Consider the following 21437-nt stretch of genomic DNA (forward strand, 5'->3'; position numbering starts at 1 on the left):
CAGTACAAATAAATAATTAAATGAATAACACATACACTATATGGACAAAAGTATGGGAAAGTATTAGAGCATCAAAGTAGCACATTTTCTACAACTACAACTAATCATTTTGTGGACTGGGATATACATCTCGAAATAAACTTGATTGCCTGTCTGCCTCTCTATTCTCTTTTCCTTTGATCTCAATTATTATAAAGCTAATAATCACAGAGCCAAACTAAAATACAAAATTTTATAACAAACATTACTGTAAATATTTTGTTTATTACTGTATTGAACAATACAAAGCAGATGAATGATCTTCACAATCTCTCTCACACACACATACACACACTTATGTAGCAAACTTTTTCTGTCTGACTGGTGGTGGAAGTTCTGCAATAATGTCCATCAGAGGACGCTCTACCACCACCAGCGACTGATCATCCATTAGTCCCGCAAACAGCAGCTCCTGAAAGAGAAAACAGGATTATCCTTTATGCACGCCAAATGCAAACCATCACTGCAATTTCCTTCGGGATCAATAAAGTGTTATCTTATCTCTTATTTATTATAGAATATAGGTACAAGTGTGCATACTTTGTACGCCTTGCAGGTTTTGAAAGCGTGGCTTTGAGATGGTCGATCCTTCTCCGGTAGGCTCCTCAGGGTCAGCTGATTGAAGAACTGAGATCTGTTATCAGGAAGAGGCTGCAAAGAGATGTATGAACATGTATTAGCCATGAAATCACAAGTGGCACAGTAAACCAAGGTCAGAGAAGATTTGGCTAAAATAACTTAAATACCCACTAAACCACAGTGAGCAGAAAAGCATTTCAGAACAAACACCACATTAAACCCTGAGGCAGGTGGGGTACAACAGAAGACTCCTGTCGAGCAGGAACAGAAATCTGAAACTATAGTGGACACAGGCTCACTAGGAGAGCTGAAGACTGGTATGTGGCCTGGTCAAGAGACAGAATTTAGCATAAGCAGCGAAATTAATGGACTTAACCAGTCTTTTGTCAGAAGTGTAGATTGCTGATGGTGGTGAAATTATAATTTGACACACACCTAAAAGTAATGGTTTTGAAACCTAGTGGACTTCATGCCATAGCATACTGAGTCTTTTTCCAAAAGAAAATCAGTGTAAGCATGGTGTTCCTACAGAAATAACAAGTGAATGTGAACTCCGTCCCTTATAATGAGCTCACTAAGTTTCATTGAACTCTGCATAGCCTGAAGCAAAAGGCAAATGGAAAAAAGTGTTTATATTACATTATAGCTGTTTCATTGCAACATTTAGAATTGGATTTTGATGCTATTAAAAGGACTAACATTTGTTCAGGCTTTGTCCAGCAGCCAGTATTAGACAAGGAATTTGAGAGACAGCATGTGCTGCATTTAGAGTCTTAGCTCTTTTTTCTCCAGTAAATCTAGGCATAGTTTTTAATTCATGGTTACAAGATCAGCAGCTGAAGGGCTTTAACACTGTTTTACACTCGCTTTATGTTTTGCTTACATAGTACACTTTTGATTTGTAACAAATATGAAGGGGCTGAAATTTCACTTAGAACCCAGTTTTAACACCATATGTTTCAGCTGCAGGTATTATTGAGAGTAAAACTAATATAAAAGAACTATTAGCTGTAAACTACATCAAGTTATGAGAATACAGCCAATCCCTTGTGTGACAGATGTTGAATGACTGCTGCCAAACAACACTGTTGCTTATTTCCCTGCTGTCTTTTCAAGCAATAATTCACATCATCCACACCTTTTTAATAATCTGAGGGACAATGGGACACCGTTTTGGGCTCTGCAACTTAATCAACAATCCACAGTTTGTGATACTTCTTTAGAATAAAAATCTTCATCCTTTTTAGTGTCTTTAAGATACAGTATATGGCTAAAAGTATGTGGACACCTGACCATGAGCTTGTTAAACAGTCACCAACATTTTTTGCATGACTTTCTAACAAGATTTTGAAGTGAGGCTGAAAAATTTTCCATTCTGTATAAAAAAAGACTTTGTAAGGTCAGGTTCATGGGCCTGGCTTTTGTCACAAAAATTATTTAGTTTCTTACACCTCTTAGAAACAGCTTATCTTAATGATAAAGAGGGGTGTCCATATCTATTAGCCTTTTCCAGCCTGGTGACCTGGATATACACTGTACATGTATATAGGTATATAACATACAGTATGTTTGACTTACCAACGTTTTGTCAATTAGGCAGAACATGTACATGTCATGGAGAATAATGTGGGCAGGGTTTTTGGTACTGAAGGTCACATTAGTGACCGGTGTGTCTCTCTCCAGCCACAGGTAATGAAGGCCGTTTCTTTGTACCAGTCGGCTCCAATCAGTGTACTGTTTCTCTTCTATGCTGTACTCAAACAACTGCAGAAAAAAACAACATACATTAGTTACATGGTTTAATGAACATTGAGACCTTTGGTTGTGCATGTCCTCAAAAATTAACACTGACTGCCCATAAAATGCAACAGCAACATAAACAGTATTCCATCATGTGATGCAGCATTTACCACAGACATCTCTGACATGTGAGCAGTACCAACTGCCTCTTTTTACCTGCACGAGGCGAGTTCATATGCGGATCAGCCTTGTGCACAGAGAGCCACACCCTGATCAGAATTATTCCCCAACTTTACTAAGGTGCCATCAATCAGCCAGCAGAGATCATAATTGCACCAGTTATGATCAACCCTGGTCTGGCTCATCCCACCCTGAACAACAGCCAATCGTTGTTCATGTGGCCGCCCAGCCCAGCTGGATGTCAGAGCTGAGATTCGATACGATGTATTCGAAATCCCAGTTCTGGTGCGCTGGCGTGTTTATCGCTGTGCCACCTCAGCGGCCTGTCAAGAATGTATTTGAAAATGAAATGTAATAAACTAATATTTCAAAAATGCTACGAGGAAGTATAGGAAAAAGTACCTGATGATCTGCATGCACCATGAAGAGGTTGTTCGTTGTTGGGTGAATGGCCATGGCACTAACTCCAGAGTTATAAACAGGCAATGTACAGTGTACCTGAAACACACAGAACAAAGAATGAATTTCATGCATTCACACATGTTCAATTCTATGATTCAACACTAGCAAAAATAATTACATTCTTCTTCTTCAGGTTGTAGACTACAACTTCATGGTCACTGTTTGCTGAGGCCAGCCATTTTCCATCCTCACTTACTGCTAACAGATGAATAGCCTGACCAGAGCCTTGAATCATGAATACAATATGAACAATTAGCAAAAGCACAATATGATACAAGTCATGTAGTCAAATATGAGTGACCGTCATCTTATATGAAACCAGACTAAAACTAAGTCCCTTTACCTGACGTAGGCTTGAGGGTGCTAACAAACTTGCAGGTGGTTTGGCTCAAAGCTATCATGTGAACTGCAGAGCCAGTGGAAGCTGCAAACAGGTGAGAGGAGTCTAAAGAGAAGCAAAGCTGATTGGCTGAGCTTAGAACCTTCGGGAGCTTAGACACCTACATAGAATAGAAAAATGTTTACAAATCATGCTTCTAAACTGTATAAGTCATGTTATCATCATCTGCACTGTGAAGTACATCACATTAAAAGTAGCTCTTCAGCAAGGGACTTGCACTTTTTGCTTGCCGTTTTGCTTGCCATTCTTATTTATGTATTTATTGGAAATTTAACATCATGTTTTACACACTTTGGTTACATTCATGACAGGACAGGTAGTTACTGGTTACACAAGATTCATCAGTTCAAGTTTAATATTAAACACAATCACAGACAATTTTGTATCTCCAGTTCACCTCACTTGCATGTCTTTGGACTGTGGAGGACACCAGAGCTCCCGGAGGAAACCCACACAGAGAACATGCAAACTCGACACAGAAAGGACCCGGACCGCTCCACCTGGGAATCGAACTCAGAACCTTCTTGCTGTGCTGCTACCCACCAAGCCACCGTGCCACCCTGCTGTCATTCTAATCATTTCTTTTGCACATTTGTTGTGTCATCATGACTGATCATTGCTGTCACCTGCAAATCCACAAGTCCATAAGTCTGCAGAACATGTGAAAACTGACCTTAGTGATACTGACGTTGTTGTTGTCACTGTGTAGTCTGTAGAGTCGTAAACTGGCCACCGTAGAGAACGCGACCCACTCTCCACACGGAGACACAGAACTGCAGCAAATATGCTCTTCACCCTACATTCAGATTATTACATTAATCAAAGTTGTACAACATTCATATCATCCCCAAATCTGATAAGACATGCTATGACTATTGTATGACTGTGTAGGAGTATGTAAGAATGCTCGAAAGATACCGCACACCTTACCTTCGCCTTTAAATGGAGTAATTTCTCTGGATTTCTTTTAATATGTAAACTGTTACCAGGAATCCCTGCAACAAACAGTGGATTTTAGCATGCAGGCAAACAAAGCTAGAATTAACATAACACCAAAGGGTTTCATGTATAAAAGTGTAAACAGTAGTTGTAAAGACATTAGCATTTATACATTAAATGTTGACTGGAGCAAGCAAGTCAAACAACTGTGGATACTGATACAAGAAAAAACAAAACAAACATTGGATAAAGGCTTGTGGCATTAACAATTTAAGAAAAAAAGAATGACAGCGCTCCCAAATGTCTTTAGAAGCCACACAATGCAGAACCATGACTACCAGTGCTAATACAACTCCTCCAACAGTGCCAATGCAATCACTATGCAGAATTACACATGGTTACAATGCACCCTTAGTGCTAATTTGGTGTAAATGTAAGGGAGTAATTATAATAGCTTACTGCTATTACTAAAGATAAATAATATAATGAAAGAATCAGTTACCCAAATACAAGTTTACTAAATACCATCATTCAAGACTTATGAATCTACTATACAACATTTGTTCATTCTTTCCCCTTTCCAAATTGTACATACACGACTGACCAGTATTTATTCTTAGAAATAGTAGGTAAGCAGTTCATACCGTGTCCATCACTCTCTCCTAGTCTCCAGAGTTCCAAATGGCTTGGATACTGAAAAAGCAGCAGGCCGGCTTTCTTGGCACAAGACACCAAACGGCGCTACAACACATTAATAATTCACAATTTTTGCAATTTCACAATAAAACTAGTTCATTCTGCATAATGAACAAAATGTAAAACTTACATGTGGAAAATGAATTTTGCGCAAGGCCGTAGCTGGTGTCTTCACATCAATTTTGTCCAACAGAGGCCTCACCACAAACTGTGTGTCCATCCCTAAGATTTAACAATAACAAAGACAAGCAACCAAGAAAACAGATCAATCATTATGATGTGTAAGTGTGCTCACGCACATAAATTACCAGTAGGAAAAAATTGTGTGGCTATGTCTCATTATATTTCCGCTAAATTAAATGAAGTTAGTGCACTACTGTCATTGTTGTTCGGGCTGAGCCTATTTTCTATTTAGTATGTGGTTTAGGATGTAGCACAGTCTCTTATTCAGGAACACACATACCATTAATGTAAACATTTTGTAAATGATATAAGTCAGTGTATAGTTCAGGCTATTGCTGATACACAAACAACAGATTAGGAATGTTTAAAAAAGCATCTGCTAAATTTATACATGTAAATATATTAAACAGCAAGTATATGCCCAGCCTGATTCTCACTGAGCAGAGCTCTGACCTCCTGATATGACTGCCGTGTTGATCTCCAGCACAGCTCGGACATCATGCGTGTGGTTTTTGAAGGTTCTGGTACGGACCCACTCTTTCCCCTCTTGTCCAAGAACAAAAGAGATGAACTGGAACTGAACCACTGTTCCTTCTGATGTACCTGCAACAACACTGGTTTCATCCTAAGGATTGTAAAGAGACAACAGACATGATCTAAATAGATAACATGATGCCATTTCTGATATGCACACTTTCTGGGTATTTTATCCCCATTGTTATGGTCTTATGTTAAACAAACCTATTACACATAAAATAAGTCTTAAAATAAATTTTAAATGCAAAGCACAATCTCCAACAAAATCATTCAGATGTACAAAATATAAGTTTAGGCACAAATAAATGCTCACCTTAAGTATTAAGGAAGTATTTGTCTACATAACTTTGTACTAATTGTATTGTTTTTAGAAAGCAACATTCTTTTTTTTTCTTTTAAGAATCAAAAAAGTTTCTCACCTGTGAAACTGATAATGTCAGCACATCCCATTTGGTAATCTGGTGGCTTTTAATGAGAGTCCCTGTGTGTCCATCCCATATCTTAACCTTCCCAGACGAATCTCCACTGATGATGGTGCCATCCGAGAGGTAAACCACGCTCCATACTACACACTCCTTACTCTTCGATGTTCCTATTCCACGTTCAACCAGCATCCTGTGTACTGACTGACCTAAAAAGCAGAACAAGTAGAATATATTCCAGCATGAAGTCCAACCCTGCACTTCAGAAACAGCAGAAGCTTATTACAGAGTGAGTGACACTGTCACTGTGTAAAAAGATCTGTGCATCAGTTCTGACGGTGAGAATTTACCTGTTTCAGTGTCTAAAATACGTATCATGTCCATCATTCCGACAGCAATTCTTGTGCCTGAAGAATGCCAGGAAAGGGAGATAATGCGTCCTTTTTGCTTGCCCAGATTTCTTTCGAATTGGATTCTACCTTCACACAGTTCAAACAGTTTCACAGTTCCATCCTCACAACCAACCTGCAGAAAGCACAACCATATAATAAGATTAATGCACGTTAGATGAAATGTTAGTTAATAGTGGGTGAAGAAAAAAAAAGCTAACCAATGTGGTGACTTATAATAGGAGTAAAGGACAGTGGGACTAAATGAGCAACCCTGGAAATTTAGTCAGAACAAATTTGTGGAATCATAATCTAGCCAAAGTAAAAACATCATGCATTACAGTATTGTGACATGCAGAGAAATTAGGCATCTGGTATTTAAACTTAATCAGCATATAGCAAACATATTGTCATTTCGTATGCAAAAACTGTTGTCAGTTTGAACACTAGGTGTAAATTTTTATGTACTTTTTAAAAAGCCACACAACAAAGAAAATATACTTACTGCCAGATGAGTTCCTTGTTTGTTACTTGCAATGGTCCATACTGGACCTCCGTATGCATCTATCGTGTACTTGACCCTGTTGTTATCTAAATCATACTCAACAATCTCTCCATTTAGGCCTGCACTGAAGAGACGCCCTCCAACCCAGGTCAGAGCCTCAGTGGAGCACTGTTCTCGACCAGGGATAACCTGTGAACAGAAACAAATGTAGTGAGCATTCATCGGTGGTGTGATCCAGTCTGAATAAGTCAGTATAATGAGCACAATAACCCAGCACCTATTAACTGCACACAAACCTTTTCCTGAAAAAAGCTGTCAGCCTGGTTAAAAATCTCCACAGATCCATCCGTCCTTGCCAATGCGATCCTTTCACATTGCGGTTCATAGGCCAAAGCTCGGATAGCTGAGGGCATGTAGTCGAAGAAGCGGACACGGTGAACCTTAAACTCCCCCATTGCTGCAGGGAAAATTATGCAAACGATACCGTAAATTGTCAGGCCAATGGACTATAACAACAAAACAACTACATGGAGTACTAAGCAAACAGGCAGAGACAAAAACATTAAATAATTAGTATAAATAGCATCAGTTAACTATAAATTCACCAATGCAGGTGACATAAAAATACCACAAAATAACTGACAGTAAGAACAACAATCACATTTAGCCACAATTTAGAGCAGCAAATCCATTTTCTGCATGTGTTTCTGAAATACAATTGGGGTAAAACCAGAGTAAAACCAGGGTACCAAGAACAAATCCATGACAACAAGAAGAAAACACATAAACTACATATGGACAGTGACTGGAACTAAAAATCTAACTAATGACCACTAGACTGACTCCACCATTATTATTTGTACACCTGAACCTAATACATTAATAACTTATTTTAAATAAATAATATCATTTCACATAAGATATTTTATTAATGTGGGTTGGATAAAACGATTAAAAAATACTGAGGTTTGTAGACAGAATTAGTATCCTTATCCCAATGGGATATCAACTGAAAGGTTAAAAGTTCGAATCCCAGCTCTGCCATGCAGGCACTGTTGGGTCCTTGAGCAAGGCCCTTAACCTTCTCTGCTCCAGGAACACTTCCAAACCAGCTGGGATATGTGAAGAAAGAATTTCGTTGTACTGTACACATGTACAGGGGTTGGACAATGAAACTGAAACACCTGGTTTTAGACCACAATAATTTATTAGTATGGTGTAGGGCCTCCTTGTGCGGCCAATACAGCGTCAATTCGTCTTGGAAATGACATATACAAGTCCCGCACAGTGGTCAGAGGGATTTTAAGCCATTCTTCTTGCAGGATAGTGGCCAGGTCACTACGTGATGCTGGTGGAGGAAAACGTTTCCTGACTCGCTTCTCCAAAACACCCCAAAGTGGCTCAATAATATTTAGATCTGGTGACTGTGCAGGCCATGGGAGATGTTCAACTTCACTTTCATGTTCATCAAACCAATCTTTCACCAGTCTTGCTGTGTGTATTGGTGCATTGTCATCCTGATACACGGCACCGCCTTCAGGATACAATGTTTGAACCATTGGATGCACATGGTCCTCCAGAATGGTTCGGTAGTCCTCGGCAGTGACGCGCCCATCTAGCACAAGTATTGGGCCGAGGGAATGCCATGATATGGCAGCCCAAACCATCACTGATCCACCCCCATGCTTCACTCTGGGCATGCAACAGTCTGGGTGGTACGCTTCTTTGGGGCTTCTCCACACCGTAACTCTCCCGGATGTGAGGAAAACAGTAAAGGTGGACTCATCAGAGAACAATACATGTTTCACATTGTCCACAGCCCAAGATTTGCGCTCCTTGCACCATTGAAACCGACGTTTGGCATTGGCACGAGTGACCAAAGGTTTGGCTATAGCAGCCCGGCCGTGTATATTGACCCTGTGGAGCTCCCGATGGACAGTTCTGGTGGAAACAGGAGAGTTGAGGTGCACATTTAATTCTGCCGTGATTTGGGCAGCCGTGGTTTTATGTTTTTTGGATACAATCCGGGTTAGCACCCGAACATCCCTTTCAGACAGCTTCCTCTTGCGTCCACAGTTAATCCTGTTGGATGTGGTTTGTCCTTCTTGGTGGTATGCTGACATTACCCTGGATACCGTGGCTCTTGATACATCACAAAGACTTGCTGTCTTGGTCACAGATGCGCCAGCAAGACGTGCACCAACAATTTGTCCTCTTTTGAACTCTGGTATGTCACCCATAATGTTGTGTGCATTGCAATATTTTGAGCAAAACTGTGCTCTTACCCTGCTTATTGAACCTTCACACTCTGCTCTTACTGGTGCAATGTGCAATTAATGAAGATTGGCCACCAGACTGGTCCAATTTAGCCATGAAACCTCCCACACTAAAATGACAGGTGTTTCAGTTTCATTGTCCAACCCCTGTATATGTATATATGACAAATAAAGACATTCTATTCGATTTCACTTCTTTGTGGCAGTTGTAGCTTAGCGGTTGGGGTACTTGACTAGTAATCAGAAGGTTGCTGGTTCAAGCCCCACCACTGTCAGGCTGCTGTTGGTGGGACCTTGTGCAATCAATTGCTCAGACTGTATACTGTTCCAGTACTGTAAATCGCTTACGTCTGCTAAATGCCGAAAACGTTTTAAACCCTGTAGAAAAATACACACCACTGTTCCAGTCTATATTTATATTTATAGTTTTATATTCTCTGTATGACTGTAAATAATCCAGTATGTATTTACTGTTTAATAAATGTACAAACCAAACGCAGCACTACTTTCCGGCATGTGTAACAATAACAAAACGACAGAACAAAAGTATTTTCCAGTATAAGTAACAAATCAAGCCGATGTTATTTAGATTCACTGCTGGCCAGTTGACAGAATCAAAGTTAGTTGTTAAAACGAGTGTTATTCTTCCTGCTGTAGTAAACTTTACTAGCTCATGCACACCAGCTTCTACTAGTAAACACCCAGTAATCACAATCACACAGCAATAAAGCTCGCAATTACACACAATCAAACAGATATGCAGCGAAATAAAAACAGTATAGCGGGTTTACCGTTGTTAAAATCAAATAAATAGAAGTTTGTTTAGATGCAGTGAGCTTTCATTGCGCGATGAGATCCACACGCTGTACCGCTGCTGCACCACGTGGAAAACCTCTAACCCGGAAACACAGGACATACAAACTTAGCATACTAGCATAAAAGTCTTTCAGGGTTTTTACATTATAAAAAGCAAAAACAGAATACAGACTGACAGATGCTTCATCAATGTGTATAGATATTCAATACATCTAAAAATAGGGGCATTTTTGTGGAAATGATAGTGTAAATTATACGTATGTAAAGTAGGAACGCATCTTACGCACTTTGCGCACCCCACGCAAATTCACGAACCACCCTCAACGTAGGTCAGGTTCGTGAATCGGAGCATGCGCAGTGAGGCTCTCCCTCTGTGTGTATGTTTTGAAAAGCTACTAGCCTTTCACTTTGTGCTTATAAATGTAAACAAATTAGCATCTATTTTAAATTTAAATATTCGATCTCTATTAAAAATGTACATATTTATTCACCCGACAAGCACAACTACATGGTATGAGTTAGCCGCTTGGTGGTGATACGCTATGATGGTAACGTTGTGAGAAAGTAAAGCACCAGAAACAAGAAATCTGACCACTTTACACATCTGAATGTATCTACAACCCTACTGAGAACAGCTACTTATAAAAATGGATGTATTACAATATTAATATGATAGGGTTATAAATACAGAGTGCTTATAGAAACAGTAATCACTGCAATTAGCTTAGCAGCTAACACTAGCAACTAAGCTAACAAGTTCCGGTGTTGTTGACCGTGGATATTAACTCACAGCTGTAATGTCTTTCGTATAGTTAATGTATTGCACATGGTGCACACGTCTTTACTGTATATCTTTAATAATTATTATTATTATGGTTTATGAGTTATTTGGATGTTAGTCAGTATCTCAGCTGTGAACTAGTTGGCTAGGCTCTGTATTGACACCTTCACAAGGCTGTTCTAACCTTATTACTTGTTCATAGGTGTTTTTCAGTCACCGATGCACCATTGTTGTTGTATTTTTTTATACAATTTTTTTTTATTTAAATCAACAATATTACATAAACATACACATAGCATATATGAACACATTATCAAAAATATGACCTCGCACTAATTTTAACAATAGACAAAGTATGTTGAACAACAGCAAAGAAATAAAAAATATAAACATAAAAGAAAAAACAAAGCCAGAGGAATTACAATCATCTAAAAAAAATCTTGTACCAATAGTATATCATATAAAATGAAAGTCAATAAAAAATAAATAAGTAAATAAATGAAAATCTCCTTATAGAAATTTAAAGTGTTTTAAAACAGTTACCAATTTACATAATTTCTTGTTTAAAGAGGGGCTAAAAGAATGTATTGTTTGTAAATATATTTTCAAATCTAAATTTATAAAGGAAATAAAAAATAAACTGCTAAAATACTTAAATGATTTAACTTCAGGATAAACTTGAAGTTTATAGTAACCAGACTTCATAGTAACCAGATTTAAACATGATCAGTTCAGTCTTTATACACTAGAGAGCAGTGTTTATCATATTGTGTTGTCATATGTCATATTGTATAGCTAACGACTAAAAATGTGCATAAATTGGGGTCAGGGCTCCACATGGGGTCGCCTGATATGTAGATGGATTTGCATGAGACTTTTAAGATTTTAGACAAATAAATTCAATTTAATGCAAATACCTAAAGTCTTTAAACATGATTTTATTGTAAGGCTACTTATTCTGGTAATTATTTTATTTCTAGCTTCTGACAGTCATATTAACAGCTATATTAACAGTACTAACTATCAACTAATCACTTACCCAACATTCTGTAGAACATGCACTTATTGTCAGTACTGTGCTGACAGCCCACAGGGTTCAGTCAGGGTTCTAAGCGGCTAGAATTTAAAAAGTATATATATATACCCCCTTACAAAGACTTGAACAGTCTATAATTTTTATGGAAGGTTTATTTTAACAGAGAGAGACAGAATATCAACAAAAAATCCAGAAAAAAAAACATTAAATAAAGGTTATAAATTAATTTGTATTTAATTAAGGGAAATAAGTATTTGATCCCCTACCAACCAGCAACAATTCTGACCCCCACAGACCGGTTATGTGCCCATGAGGCACACAAATTAGTCCTGTCCCTGTATAAAGACTCCCTTGAGATCATTGACAAGCTCCTCCCGTGTAATTCTGGGCTGACCTCACCTTTCTCAGAATCATTGTTACCCCACCAGGTGAGATCTTGCATGGAGCTCCAGAGTGAGGGTGATTGACTGTGATCTTGTATTTCTTCCATTTTCGAATGATCGCACCAACAGTGGTCTCTTTCTCACCAAGCTTCTTGCTGATGGTCTTGTAGCCCATTCCAGCCTTGTGCAGGTCTACAATCTTGTCCCTGACGTCCTTTGATAGCTCTTTGGTCTTGCCATGGTGGTCGAGAGATTTAAATGTAAGAAACTGATTCTGTGACAGGTGTCTTTTATACAGGGACAGGACTAATTTGTGTGCCTCATGGGCACATAACCGGTCTGTGGGGGTCAGAATTCTTGCTGGTTGGTAGGGGATTAAATACTTATTTCCCTTAATTAAATACAAATTAATTTATAACCTTTATTTAATGTTTTTTTCTGGATTTTTTTGTTGATATTCTGTCTCTCTCTGTTAAAATAAACCTTCCATAAAAATTATAGACTGTTATACAGTGTATCACAAAAGTGAGTACACCCCTCACATTTCTGCAGATATTTAAGTATATCTTTTCATGGGACAACACTGACAAAATGACACTTTGACACAATGAAAAGTAGTCTGTGTGCAGCTTATATAACAGTGTAAATTTATTCTTCCCTCAAAATAACTCAATATACAGCCATTAATGTCTAAACCACCGGCAACAAAAGTGAGTACACCCCTAAGAGACTACACCCCTAAATGTCCAAATTGAGCACTGCTTGTCATTTTCCCTCCAAAATGTCATGTGATTTGTTAGTGTTACTAGGTCTCAGGTGTGCATAGGGAGCAGGTGTGTTCAATTTAGTAGTACAGCTCTCACACTCTCTCATACTGGTCACTGAAAGTTCCAACATGACACCTCATGGCAAAGAACTCTCTGATGATCTTAAAAGACGAATTGTTGCGCTACATGAAGATGGCCAAGGCTACAAGAAGATTGCCAACACCCTGAAACTGAGCTGCAGCACAGTGGCCAAGATCATCCAGCGTTTTAAAAGAGCAGGGTCCACTCAGAACAGACCTCGCGTTGGTCGTCTAAAGAAGCCGAGTGCACGTGCTCAGCATCACATCCAACTGCTGTCTTTGAAAGATAGGCGCAGGAGTGCTGTCAGCATTGCTGCAGAGATTGAAAAGGTGGGGGGTCAGCCTGTCAGTGCTCAGACCATACGCCGCACACTACATCAAATTGGTCTGCATGGCTGTCACCCCAGAAGGAAGCCTCTTCTGAAGTCTCTACACAAGAAAGCCCGCAAACAGTTTGCTGAAGACATGTCAACAAAGGACATGGATTACTGGAACCATGTCCTATGGTCTGATGAGACCAAGATTAATTTGTTTGGTTCAGATGGTCTCAAGCATGTGTGGCGGCAATCAGGTGAGGAGTACAAAGATAAGTGCGTCATGCCTACAGTCAAGCATGGTGGTGGGAATGCCATGGTCTGGGGCTGCATGAGTGCAGCAGGTGTTGGGGAGTTACATTTCATTGAGGGACACATGAACTCCAATATGTACTGTGAAATACTGAAGCAGAGCATGATCCCCTCCCTCCGGAAACTGGGTCGCAGGGCAGTGTTCCAGCATGATAATGACCCCAAACACACCTCTAAGATGACCACTGCTTTATTGAAGAGGCTGAGGGTAAAGGTGATGGACTGGCCAAGCATGTCTCCAGACCTAAACCCAATAGAACATCTTTGGGGCATCCTCAAGCGGAAGGTGGAGGAGCTCAAAGTCTCGAATATCCGCCAGCTCCGTGATGTCGTCATGGAGGAGTGGAAAAGCATTCCAGTGGCAACCTGTGAAGCTCTGGTAAACTCCATGCCCAGGAGAGTTAAGGCAGTTCTGGGAAATAATGGTGGCCACACAAAATATTGACACTTCAGGAACTTTCACTAAGGGGTGTACTCACTTTTGTTGCCGGTGGTTTAGACATTAATGGCTGTATATTGAGTTATTTTGAGGGAAGAATAAATTTACACTGTTATATAAGCTGCACACAGACTACTTTTCATTGTGTCAAAGTGTCATTTTGTCAGTGTTGTCCCATGAAAAGATATACTTAAATATCTGCAGAAATGTGAGGGGTGTACTCACTTTTGTGATACACTGTATATATAAAGCTCTTGTCATGTGTATCCCAAAAAGGAAGGTAGTCCTTTATATATTTTCTTCTTACCAATTTGTATGTGCATTGTAATTGGGTCATATTTCTCTGTTTTTGCACTGACGTGGGGCTTAAAGAGACAGCTGAGGGTGGAGGAGTACTGAAGATTTTTTGTGTTGTGAGCTGAATGAGAGGCTGCAACCACGAGACTGCATGGCACACCAAACACAACACAACACAGTTATTGTCACACTCTGATATACCATGCTTTACAATAAAAAAATGATGGATGAAATTTGGATGAAATTTTGCTTCTAATAAGAAAACTTTAAAGGATGTAACAAAAAAGGTAAGGCTTATTGTATGTATTATTGGTGGCTGATGATCATGCGTGCTTGTAAACCTGAAAATGTGCCTAAGATTATTATGCTATGTATTTTATATATTTTAAATTTACTAACATAACAGTTGACATAAATTTAAGAGTAAAGTACTGGTAATGTAATACTCACCAGTATAGCAATCATATTTATTAGAAGGTCTCATAACATATGCTACCATGGCTTTACAACAGGAACTTCATTAACTGTATATTTACATTTAACACTGCAAAGTTAAACTAATAGACCTAAGATAATTATAAGGCACTAAGGTGAGTTGTGAGTAGTGGTAGCACTTCCAAACTTCAAGGTGCTGGATTTGATCCTGAGCTTTACTTACTAGCAATACTGACTACCAGTTGATATTGAGCTTTAGATACTGTCTGTGTAGTTATGGGTCTATGTGGTTTCTAGCAGGCACTCTGGTTATCTTACCGCTCAAAAGCATACCATTATATGGAGTAACTAGCTGTGAGTGTGAATGAATGAATGGCGGTCCAGGATGTATTTCCATTTTGTCCAGTGTTTCTGGGACAGGCTTTAGATTTATCATTACCCTGATCAGGAGAGAGCAGCTACTGATAATAAATGATTTAATTAATCAATCACTTGTATCTCTAGTACTACACCTGTTGATTTTTTCAGTGTAGTGGTGTAAGAATTCCAAATTTAATGTCAGGCTTTGAGTACTAGGTTAACTGTGATGGTTTGTGGCTCAATTAAAGGGAATTCCAGTAGTCATTATTTTGGATATGTCTGACTGTTGGGTTTGACCAAATACTTTACTAACTATAGTGAACCATAATCCATAGTTTATATAGTAGCATTTTGTTAGGGCTGTCACTACGTGTGTGTGTGTGTGTGTGTGTATGTGTGTGTGTGTGTGTAGACAATGACGCTAATGATGGTACAGTGATACAGGGTGACCTTACAGTAATGAGATGTGCTGACAATAGTAGCCACTGGATCACAATTCCACTTTCCATGCATCTCCACAGAGATCTTTCTTTTCCCTTCTGGGTCTTGAAGGACAGTAGAATATTGTACAGACCCGCACTGTTTGTGCATCGAGTGGGAGTGATGTAGATGTGATTGCTCACATGATGAATATAAATGAACAGTACTCAAAAACAGATTTAGCCAGACTGCTGTAGAAACACTGCCGTAATATATCTCGCCCTTGAGGTAGATATCAGTAACAGCATCTTTTAAGTACTGACTGAGAAAGAAGAAATCTAAATAGCAGCTGGTGTGGACTACAGAGTTTGGATTAATGGATTGATAGAGGGATTCAGTGATGGATTGATGGAACCACAGTTTGGTTATCTGCACTGAAACGTACTTTAAACCTGAGCCTCAGCTGTCTGACTAGGTCTAACATTAGCACGAAAGCAAAGACAAATGTCTTGGAACAGCTGTTTGAAAATAAAGCCACTGTGGTCTAGTATATCCATCAGCACAACATTGCATAACATGCATATGAAGACATCTGTGATGCACTGGACATGGCATACATGTGTCAGTAGTAAAGGTTAGCAGTCTAGCAAACAAAAACAACACAAGTATATATAAAAAATACTATGCGATACTTGGCTTAGGGTACAGGACAATGCACAACACAAGAGCAAGTAAAATGTTTAGAAAATTAACATTAAGGTCTTGAAGTGGCCCGCTTAAAGTAATCAGTGTCTTTTTCCATGGCTGATATACCTGTACTGTAGGTATTGCGTAACCTTTTTGCTTTTATATCCCAACAGATTTTAAAACTGTGTAATGTGTTCCCTCATGTTCTTTTCATTGAGTGATGATAAATATGCATGAACAAAGAAAATCATAAAAGGGTGAATCACTATATATGGGGTGACCCTGCAAACACTGAGTTATTCCTATTATTTCAAAGCTCCCATGAGAATTGCATCACTGTTCCAAATTGTCGGGATGTTTTCTTAGACAAAGACCGCATGACTTTATGAGCATGCAGGGGGTGAATGTTAATCTCAGGAATTCATTGTTAGCCGACATAAAACATCTTATGTTTTCATGCCTTGTGCCTCAACAAATGATCTGGATGATTTACAGTCGTGGAATTGAATAGAGAAACTATGTTGCTTTAGCTGTTATCTGCCATTAACCTTTAGTAGACCCTTTTATGTGAATGTGCATTAATGTGGGGTGTAGAATGATGAATAAAGGTCATGCTTTTATACTGGCTTATACTTTCCGTAGCTTCAAGCCTTTAATGACTGTCATACATCTTAAGGCCGTACATTTAGTAGATTTTACATTTTTAGAATTAATTATTAAATTAATGATTCATATGTGCTTAAATATTCTTTCAAATGACAATAATATTAATTACACATTAAGCCTAAACCAGTATTAGTATATTATACTTTATATATTATACTTTACATTCTTTATAGAATACATTGATTCAATATGCTGAAACAGTCCATGAGATGATCCTACTGGACCTTCTCCAAGTCATGTGTTTCTGCTCTTCTTAAGAAAGATGATGTGGTTGATGTAAAACATAACTTAATGAAGAGGCCATTTAAGCAAAAAATGTATATATGGAAGTATTTATCAGTCCACAATAAGACAAAAGACAGAAATCTGTACTATAACGGGCCACCATGCCTTATAGCTCAGCAGGGGCACATATTACAGTATTATGCCCACCTGGCATGCCATTATGGCTGGCATGGAGCAAATAGGAGCGGATTGACAGTACTGGTTTCTTTAATCAGCAGTCTCTGTGCCTCATAAAGTGTTAATTTGCTGTAGCCACAGAGGCCCTTTAAATTCTTATTGATTGTGTCATGTTAAAGTGTCCATCATTTCCCCCGGTTTAGCCTCCACTAGATTGCATTTTTTTAAACTGCATTTTTTAGTTTGAGAGCTTGGTTGCCACTTGCTGGTGGATTGCGTAGCTGGTATTGGTATCACCAAGTTTTAATTCTTTCTCCTTTCTTATGTACCAATTTCACAACTTTCACAGAGGGCTTATTTGATGCCACTGTTAATTTACATAACCTGGTTTAGTATCCTAGATTCATTTCAGGGTTCCACTCACAATGACCCATCCAGTTACATCTACAAAAGTCTCTGTTTATGTGTCTATGGCATTAATGGCATTGAGCAAAACAGTGGTATTTTACAGAGAAAACCACTGCCCACAAATGTACAGTGTATCACAAAAGTGAGTACACCCCTCACATTTCTGCAGATATTTAAGTATATCTTTTCATGGGACAACACTGACAAAATGACACTTTGACACAATGAAAAGTAGTCTGTGTGCAGCTTATATAACAGTGTAAATTTATTCTTCCCTCAAAATAACTCAATATACAGCCATTAATGTCTAAACCACCGGCAACAAAAGTGAGTACACCCCTAAGAGACTACACCCCTAAATGTCCAAATTGAGCACTGCTTGTCATTTTCCCTCCAAAATGTCATGTGACTCGTTAGTGTTACTAGGTCTCAGGTGTGCATAGGGAGCAGGTGTGTTCAATTTAGTAGTACAGCTCTCACACTCTCTTATACTGGTCACTGAAAGTTCCAACATGGCACCTCATGGCAAAGAACTCTCTGAGGATCTTAAAAGACGAATTGTTGCGCTACATGAAGATGGCCAAGGCTACAAGAAGATTGCCAACACCCTGAAACTGAGCTGCAGCACAGTGGCCAAGATCATCCAGCGTTTTAAAAGAGCAGGGTCCACTCAGAACAGACCTCGTGTTGGTCGTCCAAAGAAGCTGAGTGCACGTGCTCAGCGTCACATCCAACTGCTGTCTTTGAAAGATAGGCGCAGGAGTGCTGTCAGCATTGCTGCAGAGATTGAAAAGGTGGGGGGTCAGCCTGTCAGTGCTCAGACCATACGCCGCACACTACATCAAATTGGTCTGCATGGCTGTCACCCCAGAAGGAAGCCTCTTCTGAAGTCTCTACACAAGAAAGCCCACAAACAGTTTGCTGAAGACATGTCAACAAAGGACATGGATTACTGGAACCATGTCCTATGGTCTGATGAGACCAAGATTAATTTGTTTGGTTCAGATGGTCTCAAGCATGTGTGGCGGCAATCAGGTGAGGAGTACAAAGATAAGTGTGTCATGCCTACAGTCAAGTATGGTGGTGGGAATGCCATGGTCTGGGGCTGCATGAGTGCAGCAGGTGTTGGGGAGTTACATTTCATTGAGGGACACATGAACTCCAATATGTACTGTGAAATACTGAAGCAGAGCATGATCCCCTCCCTCCGGAAACTGGGACGCAGGGCAGTGTTCCAGCATGATAATGACCCCAAACACACCTCTAAGACGACCACTGCTTTATTGAAGAGGCTGAGGGAAAAGGTGATGGACTGGCCAAGCATGTCTCCAGACCTAAACCCAATAGAACATCTTTGGGGCATCCTCAAGCGGAAGGTGGAGGAGCGCAAAGTCTCGAATATCCGCCAGCTCCGTGATGTCGTCATGGAGGAGTGGAAAAGCATTCCAGTGGCAACCTGTGAAGCTCTGGTAAACTCCATGCCCAGGAGAGTTAAGGCAGTTCTGGGAAATAATGGTGGCCACACAAAATATTGACACTTCAGGAACTTTCACTAAGGGGTGTACTCACTTTTGTTGCCGGTGGTTTAGACATTAATGGCTGTATATTGAGTTATTTTGAGGGAAGAATAAATTTACACTGTTATATAAGCTGCACACAGACTACTTTTCATTGTGTCAAAGTGTCATTTTGTCAGTGTTGTCCCATGAAAAGATATACTTAAATATCTGCAGAAATGTGAGGGGTGTACTCACTTCTGTGATACACTGTATGTTTCACATTTGCAAAAGGCAATTCTAGATGTTACACAACACTGCTTTAATGGAGATTGATGAGACAAAAGCACCACACTATGTTTAAAGGAAAGAAGATATTTCACAACACCAGTTGTACTATTTATTTTTTTATTAAACACATGTGAATGTGAACTCTGAGCTATAGACTTCCCCATTTATCAGGTATTACAACTAAACAAAGTATAGGAACCCTTAGAAGAAGGATTTTACAAATTTATGTATTTGAGGAATTTATACCAGATTTCTGTTTATCAGTCTACCATTGGATCAACAAAACTTCTCCCAAGAAAACACCCCCGAAAATTTGGAACAGTGATGCAATTCTCATGGGAGCTTTAAAATAATAGGAATAACTCGGTGTTTGCAGGGTCACCCCATATATAGTCATATGACCTTTCAAGATTTTCTTTGTTCATGCATATTTATCATCACTGAATGAAACGAACATGAGGGAACACATTACACAGTTTAAAATCTGTTCAGATGTAAAAGCAAAACGGTTACGCAACACCTACAGTATATCAGCCATGGAAAAAAAGCATAGTGGAGGGAGCACCAAAGTTTGGGGTTGATTTTTTTGCCATGTGACCTGGGCAACTTTTAAATCTCAATGAACTATGTTTTACGAATTGTTTTAAGTAATCTAGGATCTGTTTATTCCTGAAGTTATTTTATTTTTTTTAATCATGTCAAGTAATTTAGAAAAATCTCGCTTCCACAGAACACTGCTGACGTGGATGTTTCACATTTCAGCTTTTTATTGTTATCCACCAGACAGATTTACTGCCTTGCCACGTCTCTTTTTAATTCCATCCCAAATCCCACGATTATAGGCCTGTGGCAGTTTTTCTCAGAGCCTCTGGGACACTTAGCATTCCTCGAGGCCACTCTTATTGTTTGAAAAGCAGTACAGGGTGCAACTGCGTGTCATTTATTCCACACATACTATTATAGTGCTGATTTTGTCTGCATTTAAGGATTCTGGCTGGCACAGTGCCAGGACTCTATGGCAGGTTTTTATTTGCTTAGAGTTGAATCTGTATGCTTAAAGAAACCACTTCATGCTGTCAGTAGGATTTTTTGTTTTAAGAATGGCTAGTCAGTGTTTGTATAGACGCAAACATTTTGAATAGATGGGCCACTCCTGTACAGATAAGTAACTTCTGAGAGTTTAGTGTAATCTTAACAAGCCCCAGCAGGATTGTTTTATCATATGGTACTAATCCACGGTCTTATCCATATGGCGCATGGTATTATATAGTACTTGTTCTGATCTCACTATAGACAAGCCCACTACTGCTGAGATCTCAGACATGATTCTCTATGTCTGAGGGAACGCGGGCTGAAGGAATTCCTTAGCACTTAAAATTTGAAACAGATTACTGTACTAATTTAGTCAATAAATATTCATGTACAACACATACAACATATAGTCATGTGAAAAACCCCTTCTAATTAGAGTGTGGCTTTAGAAAGGTCCCAACCCAAAATAACCCCTATCATGTCCAATACAGATGTGACAAAATGATAATAATGAGAAAAATAATAATAATAACAATAAGAAAAAAGGAGTATCATCAATGATGATGGCAAAGAACAGTAAATCTCACACCGCCTTGCCAAAAACACTTAAAGACATTTAAAAGACAAAACAATAGTCAAAAAATAATAAATTGATATATAAGCATTTT

General features: G+C 39.0%; 1 protein-coding gene across 1 annotated transcript; it reads right to left on the minus strand.

Annotated features, from left to right (window-relative positions):
* Positions 1–244: 244 nt before the first annotated feature.
* On the minus strand, positions 245–10223 carry utp4 (UTP4 small subunit processome component). Its single transcript, XM_063004781.1, has 16 exons — positions 10139–10223; positions 7368–7528; positions 7072–7260; positions 6528–6702; positions 6175–6386; positions 5672–5843; positions 5166–5257; positions 4984–5080; positions 4331–4395; positions 4074–4196; positions 3344–3500; positions 3119–3225; positions 2941–3036; positions 2197–2382; positions 580–690; positions 245–451 (listed from the first exon to the last, which is right to left on the minus strand). Exons 2-16 carry the CDS (start codon positions 7524–7526, stop codon positions 335–337), a joined length of 2058 nt encoding a protein of 685 aa, XP_062860851.1. The 5' UTR covers positions 7527–7528; positions 10139–10223; the 3' UTR covers positions 245–334.
* Between the last annotated feature and the right edge of the window lie 11214 nt (positions 10224–21437).

The sequence above is a fragment of the Trichomycterus rosablanca genome, chromosome 11 (genome assembly GCF_030014385.1).
Source record: "Trichomycterus rosablanca isolate fTriRos1 chromosome 11, fTriRos1.hap1, whole genome shotgun sequence".
Taxonomy (NCBI): Eukaryota; Metazoa; Chordata; class Actinopteri; order Siluriformes; family Trichomycteridae; genus Trichomycterus; species Trichomycterus rosablanca.